The 13,955-nt window shown below is 43.8% G+C and overlaps 1 protein-coding gene across 4 annotated transcripts in view; it reads right to left on the reverse strand.

Annotated features, from left to right (window-relative positions):
• The window catches only part of LOC111158430 (solute carrier family 8 member A1), a 330,022-nt gene that overhangs the window by 39,659 nt on the left and 276,408 nt on the right, over window positions 1–13,955 (reverse strand). For all 4 annotated transcript variants that reach the window (XM_022520439.1, XM_022520438.1, XM_022520442.1 and 1 more), the window contains 2 exons: window positions 12,918–13,048; window positions 8,895–8,994 (listed from right to left, as the gene is read on the reverse strand). In XM_022520439.1, coding sequence (XP_022376147.1) covers window positions 8,895–8,994; window positions 12,918–13,048 — 231 coding nt within the window. The remainder of the gene's footprint in view (window positions 1–8,894; window positions 8,995–12,917; window positions 13,049–13,955) is intronic.

Here is a 13,955-nt window from a genome sequence, read left to right on the forward strand (position 1 = left end):
CTCCTTTGGAAACAGAGCTGAAGCTCCCCGATCAATATGGTATCCTGCTACGACTGACGTTTTCACACTGATAGTTTATACTCTGGTGTTGCCTTGCCTCCCTACCAACACAGCCCCCAGTGGTGTTCTCTCTGTAACTTACTCTAATCCTTTCCTCCTCATGCCTTCTGCTTCTCCTCCTTCTCCATTAGCAACATGATTATCAGCTAAATACCAGGAAGATTTCACTAAGAAAACAGATAGGCAAGGCCACTGTTCAATAGATATTAGCAGATCCAGTTTTCACATACAAAAATAATATTTTATGGATACGAATACATGCATCTGAGTATCTATATGTCTAGTGTATATGTATGTATTATATACGAATTTGTTATACACATGAATTACACATGTCTGGAACTTTTTGGAAACACGGCGTATGTCTGTGTGAGAGTATGCATTTATACAGATTTTCTTCTAGATCAGACATAGCTGCATGATGTAGTGAAAACAGGCTTTTAATCCAGTTACGTGTGGATTGAAAAACATTGACTTTCACATAAATTCATTCATTCTTTCCCCACAAATACTTGTCATTGCTAACACTGCCCTAAGTGCTGGGGAATCACAGTTAACAGCACAGATTTGCTGTTATTTAAAACAAAAAAGGATTTTAATTTAGATTCTTATACTTCTTAGAGGGCTTGAACAGATAGGTACCTACTACTAGAGCATAACGTACTTTAAAATACAGCAGGACACAAATGTCTGAAGAAAGCAGAAATAAAGGACACTTTCAGGCATCTGAATTGAGTGAATTCTGACCACTTGAGGAAAAAGAATCGAGTAAACTTTCTGATGGCCAAAGCCATCATATATACTTATGATTTTCTAACTGCAGAATTTATAAAAATAATTTGCTGGAAAAACTTTTAACTACAGTAGGAATTTATCATGTCTTTTTTATAGATAGTGACATCATGAATAATTACTCTAGCTCTAAGGAAAGATAAAATGATACTTTTCAAATATTATATTTTAGGGGCACTTGGGTGGCTCAATGGGTTAAGCCTCTGCCTTTGGCTCAGGTCATGATCTCAGGGTCCTGGGATCAAGCCCAGAATCAGGCTCTCTGCCTAGCAAGGATCCTGCTTCCCCCCTTCTCTCTGCCTGCTGCTCTGCCTACTTGCGATCTCTGTCTGTCAAATAAATAAAATATTTTAAAAAATATTATATTTTAAAGATAAAAATTAAAACTGTAACTAAATTATCATCCAGTGAAGGCAGTTTTGAAAAGGGCTCTGATAAAAAGTTAAAGCAGCTTTACTTTCTTAATAACTACTTCAAAGCAAGGAAAAACAGCTACTGAATTTAGTTAATGTGACCATCAGACGGTGTGTCTTAAGCATTAGATGTCTTAAATGAGCTTTAGCTGAGTTGGCGTAATTACCCAATTTACCTAACAGGTACTGTAGGGCAGAAATTCCACTTGATTAAAGTCAGAGCCCTAAATTTCAAGGAGCAGGACTAGGGAAAGCAAGTTGACATTTATTGCTGAAAATGAAGGGTTCTTCAGAGGACTCTTTAGTATTTCTATGTTCCAGAGATAAAGGTCACCTGTTCCAATCCCCCAATTTCACACGGGAAGCGAGCGGACTTATCTAGAGCTAACCAACTAGTTGGTAGGTCTTCGACCCCTTGAACTCAAGTCTTCAAAGAAGCCGAAGATTCCAGCATATAATTTTTACATGAAATGCTTTGTCACCCATGTTACGTGTGCTCTGTAGCACAATGAATGTGAATATTTTAGCTGTATACTAGCAAAAGGAACAAAAACCAAGTTGGATGACAGCAGTGTGGTTCACATCTCCTGTTAGGGTTTAAAATACTTGCTATTCCTATTAGTTCAAACATGTTAGTGATCCAGACCATGAAAGACCTACTCAAATAACTAATCATACCACCAGGAAACAGCAGGAGCTCAACAACAACAAAAAAGGATGGGCATGGATTCTTTTTGTTTCTGAAGACCTGACATGACTTCTAGCAGTAGATACAAATACAGTTCCAAGATCACGAAAAGAATCTGGAAGCACTTCTGGGTTCCTCATGATAGGATTAACCTTGCAGTTGACTGATCCTGTCCACTTTGCACAATTTGCATTCCTTCTGGTCCTTCTGCACCTCTGTTCAGTGCTTTCACACTCAGTTCCAAACCCTTAACTTCACCATGTATAACTGAGAGTGAAGGACTCATCAACGTTGTCCCTTTCTCCTGAATTAACGCCTTTGAAATCTGGCCACTTAGGACCTGAATTATGATCATAGGAGGTACAGCCAGGGTTTTGCTAAAAGCTTACCAGCTGTGGACCCACAATGATGGGGCTTCCCATTCTAGCTGGTCACTTGCTATTTGTGTGACTCTAATAAACATGTACTTGTAAGCACCCTGGGCCTCAGAGTTATCAAGTCAGGAAACCAAACCAAACCAAACAAAACAAAACAAAAACAAAACAAAAAACAAAAACAAAAACAAAAACAAACTTACCTCAGGGCATAGCTGTGAGGGATAAAAAATAATATAAATAGAACACTAGCCATGTAGAAGACAGTCAATAAATGAGAACATTATTGGAGCAGAACGTGAGCCATAATTTCATACACAGGTCTTTGACAGACTTTCTTTAAGGCTGTTGTACTTACTGAACCAGCATGAAAATAGCACCCTTGTTCATGAAATGGAAAAGTCAGCTTATGATTTTTAGATAAAGGATAGTTAGAAATCTGCACAGTCACACAAAAAACGGCAAAATGAAAACTCCTACTAACTTCTAGCACCTTCTCCTTCCACTTTGCTTGCCTGCCCTTCCTTCCTTTCTTCCTTCCTCCCTCCTTCCCTGTCTTCTAGTTATGGTGAGGCTGTGCCAAACCTGACCCAGCAGCACTTTTTCTCACTGCTTAAATGGGATTTTCAAATGACCCAGGTTTACCACATTAAGTGACAAGAGTGTCTCCTCCGTAATGATGTTCAGTAATAGAGAAGATGCCGGAAAGATGCCTGCTAAGACCCGGTTGCATGGCAATCCTGTGAACCTCATTAGAGTCACCATTTTTATTACTTATTATTTTGGCTCCTGGAGCAGGTCAGTCTTCAGGATGACAGTATTTTCTAGTGAATTATTGTTTGGGGCACCATCGAGTTGACAGTTTTTGCTATTAAATAATTCAATTTAATTGATAGCACTTATTTCTCCACATAGCATGCGTGGATGATGAGATGACAAGAAGCATCCATCCCCCAGACCGAACTAGCCTCCACACGGGTTTTCTAGACTCGGGAGAGCACACCCTCAACATGTGTGGGGTCGGTCTCTGGCTGTGATCTCCCGTGAAGGAGGGTGAGTGTGGATAGGCCAGCCGCCTGTGCCAGTCTGGCCTAGTGTTGAACGTCTGGCCTTCGACTGTGAAGGATTTCTCAGGCATTCCTGATTTCCCATTAAGGAGAAGAAAATTAGGCACTTTTGAAGCATCATCTCACTTAGTTTTTGTTTTGTTTTGTTTTTGAGGCTACACTTTGAAAACTATTCTCCCATCCCTTTCCTTTTAGGCAAATAGATGTGGAGCGTAGGCTCCTATGGTGCTCAGTACGTAAGGGAAGCAAGCTGGGTAGGTGGGAAGAGTAGGCGTGTCCATGCCCAAATCAGGCTGTCCTCAGGGATCCTGCAAAACGATACTGGCCACTGAGAACTCTCAAATTTCAATCCTAGGTGGGATCTTAGAACCCGCCTTGTCCAACCCTGTCATTCTGCTGTTGCTAAAATGAAAATTCAGGAAGGTGAAATACTTGGTCAAGGTTTTACAGTTGGTCAGAGACAGAACCAAAACCACAAAAAGGCTTTTATTTTTATTTTTTTATTTTTTTTGCCACTTTGAAGTGTTCAGTATGAGAATGCCAACAGATACTCTGTCAGATAGGCAAACTCTATGTCAGAAGTAGTAAAAGAATTTCAGAAAAACCTTTAATGCTGGGTCCCTAAAATTATGAGGGAAAAGAGAGGGCCGTGTGTTGACTTTCGTTAAAGAATAACACAAATTACTCAGCAGGAGAAGCCTATGGATGCAGGAGGCAAACAAAGGCTTCCTTTGTTCTTTAGGGAACTCGCTGGTATTCTCCGTGGGGACCTGTGAAGGAGGCTTACAGAGACTGAATGAATATTCAAGGAAAAAAGCCCTCATATTTTAAGCTGTGGCTCAATGGTCCAAATGACTAAAGATAACATGCTATATAAGATGACGTGTGGGTCTCTGTACGTGTGCTGTGTGGGTCCGTGTGTGCACACACATGTCTGGGTATGTGTGTTGCTGTGTTCATGTGTGTTTGCATGCACACATGCATGACTGTGTGTATCAGACTACGTGTGCATGTGTGTGTCCTACGTGTGTCCATGTGTGTACGCAGCCCCCAGCTACGGCAGGTGAGTGTGCTTCCCACTGGAGAGAATCCTGGGCTGACCTGTGCTTCCTTGACCAGCTTTGCCTTTTGAGCAAGTTATGTTGTTTTTCTGAATCTCTGTTTTTTACCTATAAAATGTGTGTGTGACTCTCACTATAAAAAAAGGGAAAAGCAGTGTGTTTAGTCACTTAGTCATTTTAGTAATTAAGCTGAATTGACTCTATTCGCACAAAATTTGGTTATCTTTTATTGTAGATTCTTCAACAAGATTGGCCTCCCAAAGAGCCATTTGTGGTATCTAAATGTCCAGACAGCCCTCATGAAAATAGGAATTGCCTTGATTGATCCTTACAGCAACTCCACGGGTGAGGAGAAGCTATCTCTGCTTTGCATTTGAGGGAACAGAGATTGAGAGGGGAGGTAATCCGTCCTGAGTCACCCAGAGAGTTTCTGGAGGTCTGGGACACAAGCACACAACTGACTCCAGAGCCAGGCTTGCGACCATTCTCCCTCACCTCACCACAGCCCAAGACTGTTGTGAGGAACAATACTATGGTGGTTGTGGTACCGGCAACATTGGCATCTGGTTCTCTTTACTCAGCTTATGTTTGCCCTGTTCCTTGACATATCCGTTTCTCGTCTACATCCTAACTGGTAAACAATTTCTTAAGGTCATCCCTCCATTCTGCCTGGGTGGAGACACTAGGAAGAAGGAGAACTTGTGGGGTGGTTGGGGAGGTGGTGCCTGGGTGGCTCAGTTGGGGAGGGGGGTGCCCGGGTTGGGGAGGGTGTGCCTGGGTGGCTCAGATCATCTGACTCTTGGTTTTGGCTCAGGTCATGATCTCAGGGTCATGAGATGGAGCCCTGTATCCAGCTCTGTGCTCAGGGCGGAGTCTGCTTGAGATTCTCTCTCCCTCTGCCCCTACCCTGCTCCTGCATGTGCACATGCGTGCTCTCTCTCCCTTCTAAAATAAATAATTTTTTTTTTTTAGAGGACTTGGGGACAATTCAAACTGGACACACAGTGAATGCTAGCCTCACTTCTCACAGAATCTGCTGACATATCTGAGAAGCCCCTGATGGTACTGGACTGGCCTTAAAAGCATCTGACAGCCGCCTAACCAGCTGTTGGTCCCCGCTCCTGGCACTCCATCCTGGAGGCCACAGAAGGAGAACCTCCAGGAAAGGACCGTTGAATCCCCACCTAATCTCTCGAGTCTCATGAATCCTTGAACTCTTCAAATGTTAGATTCTACAAACTTGGTTCCCAGAAACAGACCGGTCATCAGAGGCCCAGATACTGAGCTATGAAGTTCAGGAAACGCAGGGGAACAAAAAGGCTGCCAGGGGGTGGTTAACTTGAAACCCATTTAAATATAATCAGTGAGACACAGGAGCAAAATCCTATTTCCAAAATTATTATTTTTGTTTAGCAAGATATATAGACTCAATTTTGCACAGAAAATTGCCTAGGAAAAAACCTCTCAGTAGGGCTGTTTAAAAGCAATTTAATATTTTTAATAAGGCAAACGGCTTTGATTCTCAACTCTTTAACCATGAATTCTTAAAATCCAATGAAAGTCTGTTTTCAATAAATGCTGCTTTACAAATTTTATTGTCCCTTTAACAACGAAAGAATATTAACATTCTTTAGACACTTAAATTTAATCATAATGACAAATATTGAGCTCTCTAACTGCCCTTCACGTAATTTAGGGCCCATAAAATATGGGTTTGCTTTTCTGATATTTTGGCTCAAAATTGTAAATAAGGTCAATTTACCCAGCAGCTTGCCAATTTTTGAGCAATTTTGTGTCATTCCCAAGCAGTCTTTAGAAACATAAAACACAACATACCGCATGACAAATAAGAACACTTGAGAGATTTTACATTTCCTTCCTTAAAACATTACTTCAAAGGATTTGGGCAGGAACTTATCCCATCCGGAGAGGTCTGAAACAGGGGTACCAGAGAGGTGGACAAGACCGGCGTCCCTCAAGAAGACAGAGGTGGGGAGCAATTTCCCTCAGTTTGAGTCCTCTCTCTCTAGTAAGGGAATAGACAGCCCATTGGACTGGTCTTTGGTAGACCGGGGCTGTGAGCATTGTTCCAAAGCCAATACTGCCTCACAGATGCTCAGATTCTAGAAAGTAAGGATAATCATAACACCTCTCACCCACAATTTGGAGAGGATTTAATTCAACATTATATATGAAAGTGTCATCAAACCCGAATCTGCCCCTTTCAAGTAAGGGGGTATTAGCATCTTTTTCATTGTTTCACTCAACACCTATTCTGACCAAGATCACAACTTTGGTCTTGTGTCTGGCAGAATCTCTCTCCCTGTTGCTGCTGCCAAAGAGTGGCCATAAAATGTTTGCTCTGGTCCCTGGGAGTTACAAGAATGTGTGAGTAAAGCCACACAAACCCACTCCACTGCTAGAAAACAAACTGCATCGTGAATGTGTCTGTTGATGGTGTCTTCTCGGCCACAGCCCAGTGCAGCTGCTGCACACCCTCCTTGTCTCCTGCTGTTCTCCACGACAAGCTCCCCATCATACATCCACTTTTTTTCCTTATCTGCCTTATTTGCTATCTCCTTCAGCAGAATGTACGCTCCACTTGGGAAGGGTGGCCTGTCGTATCTCTTCCGCCAAGAACAACGATTGACATACAGAAACGTGAATTAATGATCTCCGGCTCGTGACCATTATGTAAGCGCTCACACATCTGCAGCCCAAGGAGACCTGGGAACAACTGGGAATGGTTCATTAAAGTTTATGTTGCTTTTAATGTTTTTAATGTTCTGATTCTGGTATATCAAAGCTCATAAAACAATTTTATTATTTTTAATGTTTTCAGCTGGCCTCCTCAGCAGTTTCTTATTCCAGCCAGTTTTGTCCTTTTAGTTTCTGTCTCTGTGAAGATGGAGTGTAGCTCCCATCTCAGATACTAATGTTAGATTTCTAGAAAAACATAAGCCATAATGAGGGAGTGCTACAGACCGTTTGTGCCCCCACCCCGCCCCACCCGGCCCCCAAATTCATATGTTGAAACCTAGTCTCCAATATGATGGTATTAGGAGGTAGGGCCCTTGGGAGGTGATTAAGCCATGAAGACAAAGCCCCGTGGATGAGATTGGTATCCTTATAAAAAAGACCTCAGAGAGCTCTCTTGCTCACTTCTCCATGTGAGGACGCAGTAAGAAGACAGCTGTCTATGAACCAGGAAGTGGGCTCCTGCCAGACCCCAAATCCGTCAGTGTCTTGACCTTGGATTTTCCCAGCCTCTCGAGTTGTGATCACCGCCCACTCACCGGTATTTGGCAATGGCAGCTCAGAGGGATGGAGACAGGGGGTTTCCCCCTCCCCTAAGTAGAATTTGCGTGTAAATTCCAAATCTGTTCTCCAAGCAGTTTCCCACCATTTAATGTTCATAAATTTCCCTTGTACACTCAATCTCAAGAAACTAAAGTGTGATTATAAACAACACTAATAGCAAAGAGGCATAAAAATTTCACCACCCTCTGCTCCCATAGCACTTCAGAGATCCGTCCCATTGTCCTGTGGCAGACTGGAAAGAGGGGGTTGTGTTCGGAGTCATGGACCATCCACCAGGGATGCTGCCTCCACACTTTACAGTGGAAATCCCTATTTAAAAAATTCTAGTTCTGTTCATTAGCTGCAACAGTAGAAGATGAACCTGTGAGGAATGTTAAAAAGAACAAGGAGAGATGGAGCAGAAGAACTAGGGGGCAGGGGGAGCCCATAACCGTGTTGCTTCCATGTATCTTGGAGAGGGACTTTCCTCTGTCTTTAAAAAAATCACCCAGACAGTGGACAAGGCTTGACAATCCAGGAAAAAGATGCTTCTTACTATATTTAATTCCCTCGGGTCTCTGACTCCTTGAGTTGGAAAACAACTTCATTTTTGTAGGATTTTTCCTAAATAAGACTCTGCACTTTGCTTGTAGAGGAAGAAACAGAAGGTGATTCTACCATGCAAATGCTTATTTGTCAGATGTTGTTGAAGAGAGTATAAAATGGATGGGAGTGGTGAAGGGTCTTCACGTCCCCTTATCCCACCTGGGAGTTTCCTGCCTCCTTTGTGACCTTCACTTGGCCACTTCTCCTGCCCTCAGGGAATTTTCCAGACAAAGCCCCGTGATTGGCTATCTGTGAAGTAGAGGCACAAAAGCCTTTAAATTTATCTCATCTATTTCCAGAAAGAAAGACACAATGCGGATGGAGAAGAATGCCACGTTTGAAGACATTTGCTTCATCTAGAAAGTCTAAATCAGTCTCCGAAACGTGCAGGTGTGCTACAAATACATTTATTTCTCTTTTCATTTTACCCTGGAAGTTCTCCGGTGCTTTGACACAGACCAAGTGGTCACAGTAGGAAAAGCAAGCACAGGCTTGGCCCTTGTAATTTATAGCATGCAGAAAAAGGCACTCACCAGCACTGACAGTGATGGCTTCAATAAACTGCTCTCTCCAGCTGTTTGTCCCAACCACAAGGGCTAAGTTTGTCTTCTTAATAAGTTTGTCCACGGTACTCTAGAAAGGTTGGAAAGAATAAGATAATAACTGCTGAGTTGGTTAAGGCCACGGGAAATCTAAGGCCTTGTTGATTTTGAAACCCCAGAGCTACCCATAGGATGGTGGATGTTAGGCTCGGGACGACAGTATTGACATCAAACACTGTCGCGATTGTGCAAACAAGCAGAGTCCTTGCTTGGAGCTCTTCTGAAATAGAAATCTCTCCATAGCAGATATGAGCCTCCTTCACTGCCTAATGGCCAGGGAAGAATGGCTTCAGTGTTTAGAACAGCAGATGTTGCAAAACCCCATGCCCTTCCCCTTGAATGCTTCCTGGACTTGCTTTTCTGCTGGCTTCATCGATAGGATGCTGCCTGCAAAGGAATTACTATATGACCCGCCCAGCCTTGCATATCTCTGAATAACCGCAACTGGTGGAGAGATTATGGAACTAAAGACTGTTATTATTGTACTTTTGTTTGTCAATGAACCGCAGCCAGACAGCAGAGCCCCAAGACTGCTGCTGCATGATCATCAATAAAGAGATTTTTCTTTGGCTACTGATTGTTGTCAGCCTGGCACCTGTTAGAGAATTCACTCTAACTCTGCTTCTGTTGCAGGCGAGAAAAGACGAGACAGGAACAGGTGAATTCATAGGGTTTTGGGCCCATGGCCGCTGGCGTTGCACTGAATTTCCCCATGCTTTACTTTTCTCTTTAGACTTTTTTTTTAAGCACTTGGTTTTATACAATTAGCACTCTCTAGCTTTCTAAACGTCAGTTAAGGTAACAACAGGAACAGCCAAACCTTCACAGTAAAACTAAGCAAGCAGGTGCACCCAAAGTGCTACCACAAACCATAGCAACTAGAGGGAGAAGGGTCACTTCCGGGGCACGAGGCCGCTCTTCCCAGAGAAACTACCACACGGACTAGTCTACCGCACATCCACACTTACTGTCAGAGCATCCTCGATTTCCCTCTAATTGCAAAGAGGCAGAAAACAAATATTATTTGTCTGAGGTCAAACTCTGTACGTGCCTAAATGCAATGGACCCGAACGGACTATGGTTTGGGAAGAGAACAAGTTCTCATCTCACTGGAAGTAAGGAAAACGGGACCCAAGCAGCCTCTGTGGGAGGCCAAAGCTCAATCAGAATGTCACGTGGGTTCGTTCAATAAGGGTCGTCTGAATGCGGAGATGATAATAAGCACTGAAGAGCCCATCTCCAACTGGCCCATTCTGTGTTTTCAACATCGTTCTTTGCTCTGCTGTTTCCTCAGGGTGGCGACCTTCTGCCCCGAGCCTGTGTCTCAAACTGCTAGTGTTCCTGATAACAGCTCTAGTGTCACTGCTCTTGGCCACGGTAACTTGAAGCACATGACAAGCATGTCTTTTCTCTCTGGACTCAGGCCCATTTCATCAAGCACTCTGAGCATCCTGACTGATGTCAGCTCAAAGTTCTGTGTAGAATGTTACAAGAAATGACCTTGATCTTTCCTAAAGGTCATGGAAACATGGACCAGGTCTCCCCAAAGGAGCCCTCTCCGTTTTGATGCCAAGGCAGAGAATCCCATCACCTGGCAGATAAACAATGAAAGAGATAAGCTGTTCTAATAGTTCAACACACAGGCTTGCCTCAAGAAATCTCTCTAAAGAATGAAGTTTTAAAATAAAAGAAAGTTAAAATTTATGTGGATGAAAAACCCAGGGGAGATTATAAACTTTAGTTCATGTTGACCCTGGAGGACTATGGGATAGCCTGGGTTCTTCCTAGGACTTAATTTGATTATGTGACCTCCCTTGACCTATGGGAGGAGGGGGGCTGAAGAAGATGAATTTGAAGTTCAGATCCCTGTACTTGGACATGTCCATCTATATTCACCTGGAAGTTTTCCATATGCCAATGATCAACTCTCACTTCCCTAGAGCTGGAAATGATCGGTGTAACCTCACCCTCAGCAGTGGGTATTAGGAAAGTCAAGCCTTTAGTCACAACCTAGTAAAGAACATAACCTAGTAAAGTGGGCAAAGTCAAAGTGGGATATTGTGAGGTATCACCCAGGTCGGGTCTTCAAGCAGTTCTGAGAGTCTTGAAAAAGGTCTTTAAAACAATTTTGGTCTAGAAAAAAAAATGTCTTAAAAGAATGACATAATATCAAAATTGACATTTGAGGACAACTCAGGGACATGCTCCCAATTTCCCTTTTGTGTTAACAGTAACTACTGATGAACTTCCAGGAGGTGGGACGCAACAGTCTATGGAAGCTATTCTGGGATGACAAAAACCCTGAACAAGTGAACTTATATGAAGAGATGGGGGGAATTTCAAATGTTCAGGTCACCGGAGTTGTTACTACAGAGAACTTTGGACCCAAGAAAGCTTTGCTGCCTGGGAGACTGTGCCCTGCCATGCCCAACTCAATGCTTCCTCCAGAAAGTTTCTGTGATGGCTCCTCTTAGTCATGGGTGCAAGGAAGGAGAAGGTTGAGGGTTGTCCCATAAGGGAGAGAACACACAATTATTCCCCATGAGAGCCCTGGGAGGTGGAGTGGGGGTGGGGACAAGCTTGCACCAGGTGCTCTGGTTCCAGGTGAAGAAGGTTCATGAGGAAGAGTGAGGTTGGATATGTCTGGACAGGCTGGTCCACAGAAACAGACAGTCTGCGTCACCTGTACCCTGGGATCACAGGGAACCTGTGTGTGTCTGTATGTGTGCCAGTCTTAGGTGTGCAGTAAGGCAGGTTCTAGATCGAACAACAAACTGAGCTCTGATAGTTGGAGTCTGCCTAGAAAACACTGGTCCCAGTCTTTACCCCTGCTCCTTCTTTCCATGGGAATGAGTGAAAGAAACAATGATTTTTCAGCAGCCCGAAGGGGGAAGTTTCATTGCATTTTTATCTTTTAAAAATTCCACTGTAATGGCAAAAGATGTTTTTCTTTCTACCTATCTCCGATCAGGCACCTCACTTTGTGGACGAGTTTTAAAAAACAATTAATGGGTCCAGCTAAAGGAAGAGGCCACTGTTCTGAAACATCTCAGATAAAATACCGAGGCTTCCAAGTCCCTGGCCCGCTTCTCTCTTCTGGGATCCTCATTCTGGTTTTGCAAAGAGAAGCAGAGTCTGTTTTTGAAAAATAAGTGGGGAAAATACATCTGCCATCTGGGTTTGTGGTTCTTAAAAACCAGAGAATGATGTTCCTTTTCATGTCCCACTACAAAGTCAAGTGTGGCTCTCTTGGGGTCAGATGTCAGGGCTGCGTGGGTGAGGTGGGATGGAAGGTGGGATAGGGAGCACAGGGAGCAGCTAAGATGGGTGGGAAGTTAACTTCAAAATGCTAAGCTCATCACCCTAAGGCCCAACTGCTTGATGTCCGAAAAACGACTTTCATCATCGAGAGAACCAGGAATCCAATTTTATCAGCTCAACTGTAAACTCTCTGGTTATAGGCACTGTATACCTTTGGTAGGTTGACTGTGCTTATAGGTCCTAGGATCTGAAGAGGAGGACTAACTATAAATGAGAATTTGTCCTAGTGGGCTGGGTGTGTTATAGGGAGAGCTTACCATCCCCTCTCCAGAACAAAATCCTCCTAATTGTCAGCAGTGTGAATGCTCTGCTTCTGATGAATTTATTTGCTTCTTTAAATAGAGCCCGGTTCCTTCCACACAGAACAATCTCTTGCAATTCCTGTTTGCTTCCTCCTTGCTATCCCCGCAGACAACATCCTCCTTTTGGGGAACCCCTGTGCAGGGACAGATGCCACCCCCTGATACAGTTTGGTTCGCAGGACCTCTTGGTTCCCTACCAACTTTCCAATTCCAGCTCTTCTCTGAAAAGCTTCTTAGTTAATAAGCCGATTCTGGAACTTGCTAACATTATGCATAGTCTTGGTTCCAAGATGGGCCTGGCCTCCCCTGTGGGCAGTGTTGGCAAGCATACCTTGAATTCATAGGATTCTTCAATGATCACTTCCAGCTTGGTGTGTTCCCCCAGAATGGGACGCCCCATTTCTGCAATGCGCCTCTCCTCTTCCTCTTTGCTGGTCAGCGGTTGCTTGTCATCACATTCCTCTGTGAAAGGGAAGGGCATGAAAGTTAGCAGTGTGCTCAATCCTCTTTGGACATCCCTGGGTTCTGCTACAAGAAAACCAAGAAGGGAGGAAGCCCTGATGGCCCACTTAAAGTCCCTTGGCAAGATCATCAGTCGAGGGGAGAATTGGATTGAGGGTCGGGGCAGGCCACGCAGCACGTCACTGTTGTGCTTGTTGACAGCAAGTGGAGAGGGTGATCCACAACCTGAGCAAAAGCCAAAGTGCTGATCAGGAAAATCACGCATAGACGTGTGTCACTGAGAAAGTCTCTGCCTGCACATCGTCTATGTTGAGGACGTCATCTAGCCGTCCCCTGTGATGCTGGTTCATCTGGCTGTTTGGACACATTCCTTTAGCAGGTCACCCAAGGAGCCACTATGAAAAGTGACACAAGGAATGGAGGACTCTGGCCTCCTCCTCCCACTTTCTAGAGGCAACAGAAAATCCCCCAGGGCCAACGAGTTGAGTTGGTGGAAGGGAAATTCTGATGATAGCCAGAGCCTCTGTTGCAAGTTAAGAAGCAAAACATCCATTCCATTTCACTAAGATGTCTGTGCTCTAGTGCTTCCTCTCTCTGGTGGAAAGTTCAAATTTGCTAGGAAGACCTTGACTACGTTCATCTTCAAGTAAACAGGGAGGGCAGAGGTGAGGCCTTTGGGAGTTAATACTACTCACCATGTGAGTGTGATTATTTCCAGAACCCACCATGTAGCTGACACTGCAGGAGAGGCCAGTGAGTGTTAAGAAAATGTTAATGGACTTGAGAGTCCATTAATGAGGGGAAGCTCACAGTTGGCTCCTCTCTGTGTGAAGGTCATTAGGATAAATTCCAGACTGAAAAGGCCACGCACATGTGAAGGGTAAATGTTGTTCCTATAATCACTCTA

This window comes from Enhydra lutris, unplaced genomic scaffold, assembly GCF_002288905.1.
Source record: "Enhydra lutris kenyoni isolate GAN:26980312 unplaced genomic scaffold, ASM228890v2 scaffoldscaffold59, whole genome shotgun sequence".
NCBI lineage: Eukaryota > Metazoa > Chordata > Mammalia > Carnivora > Mustelidae > Enhydra > Enhydra lutris.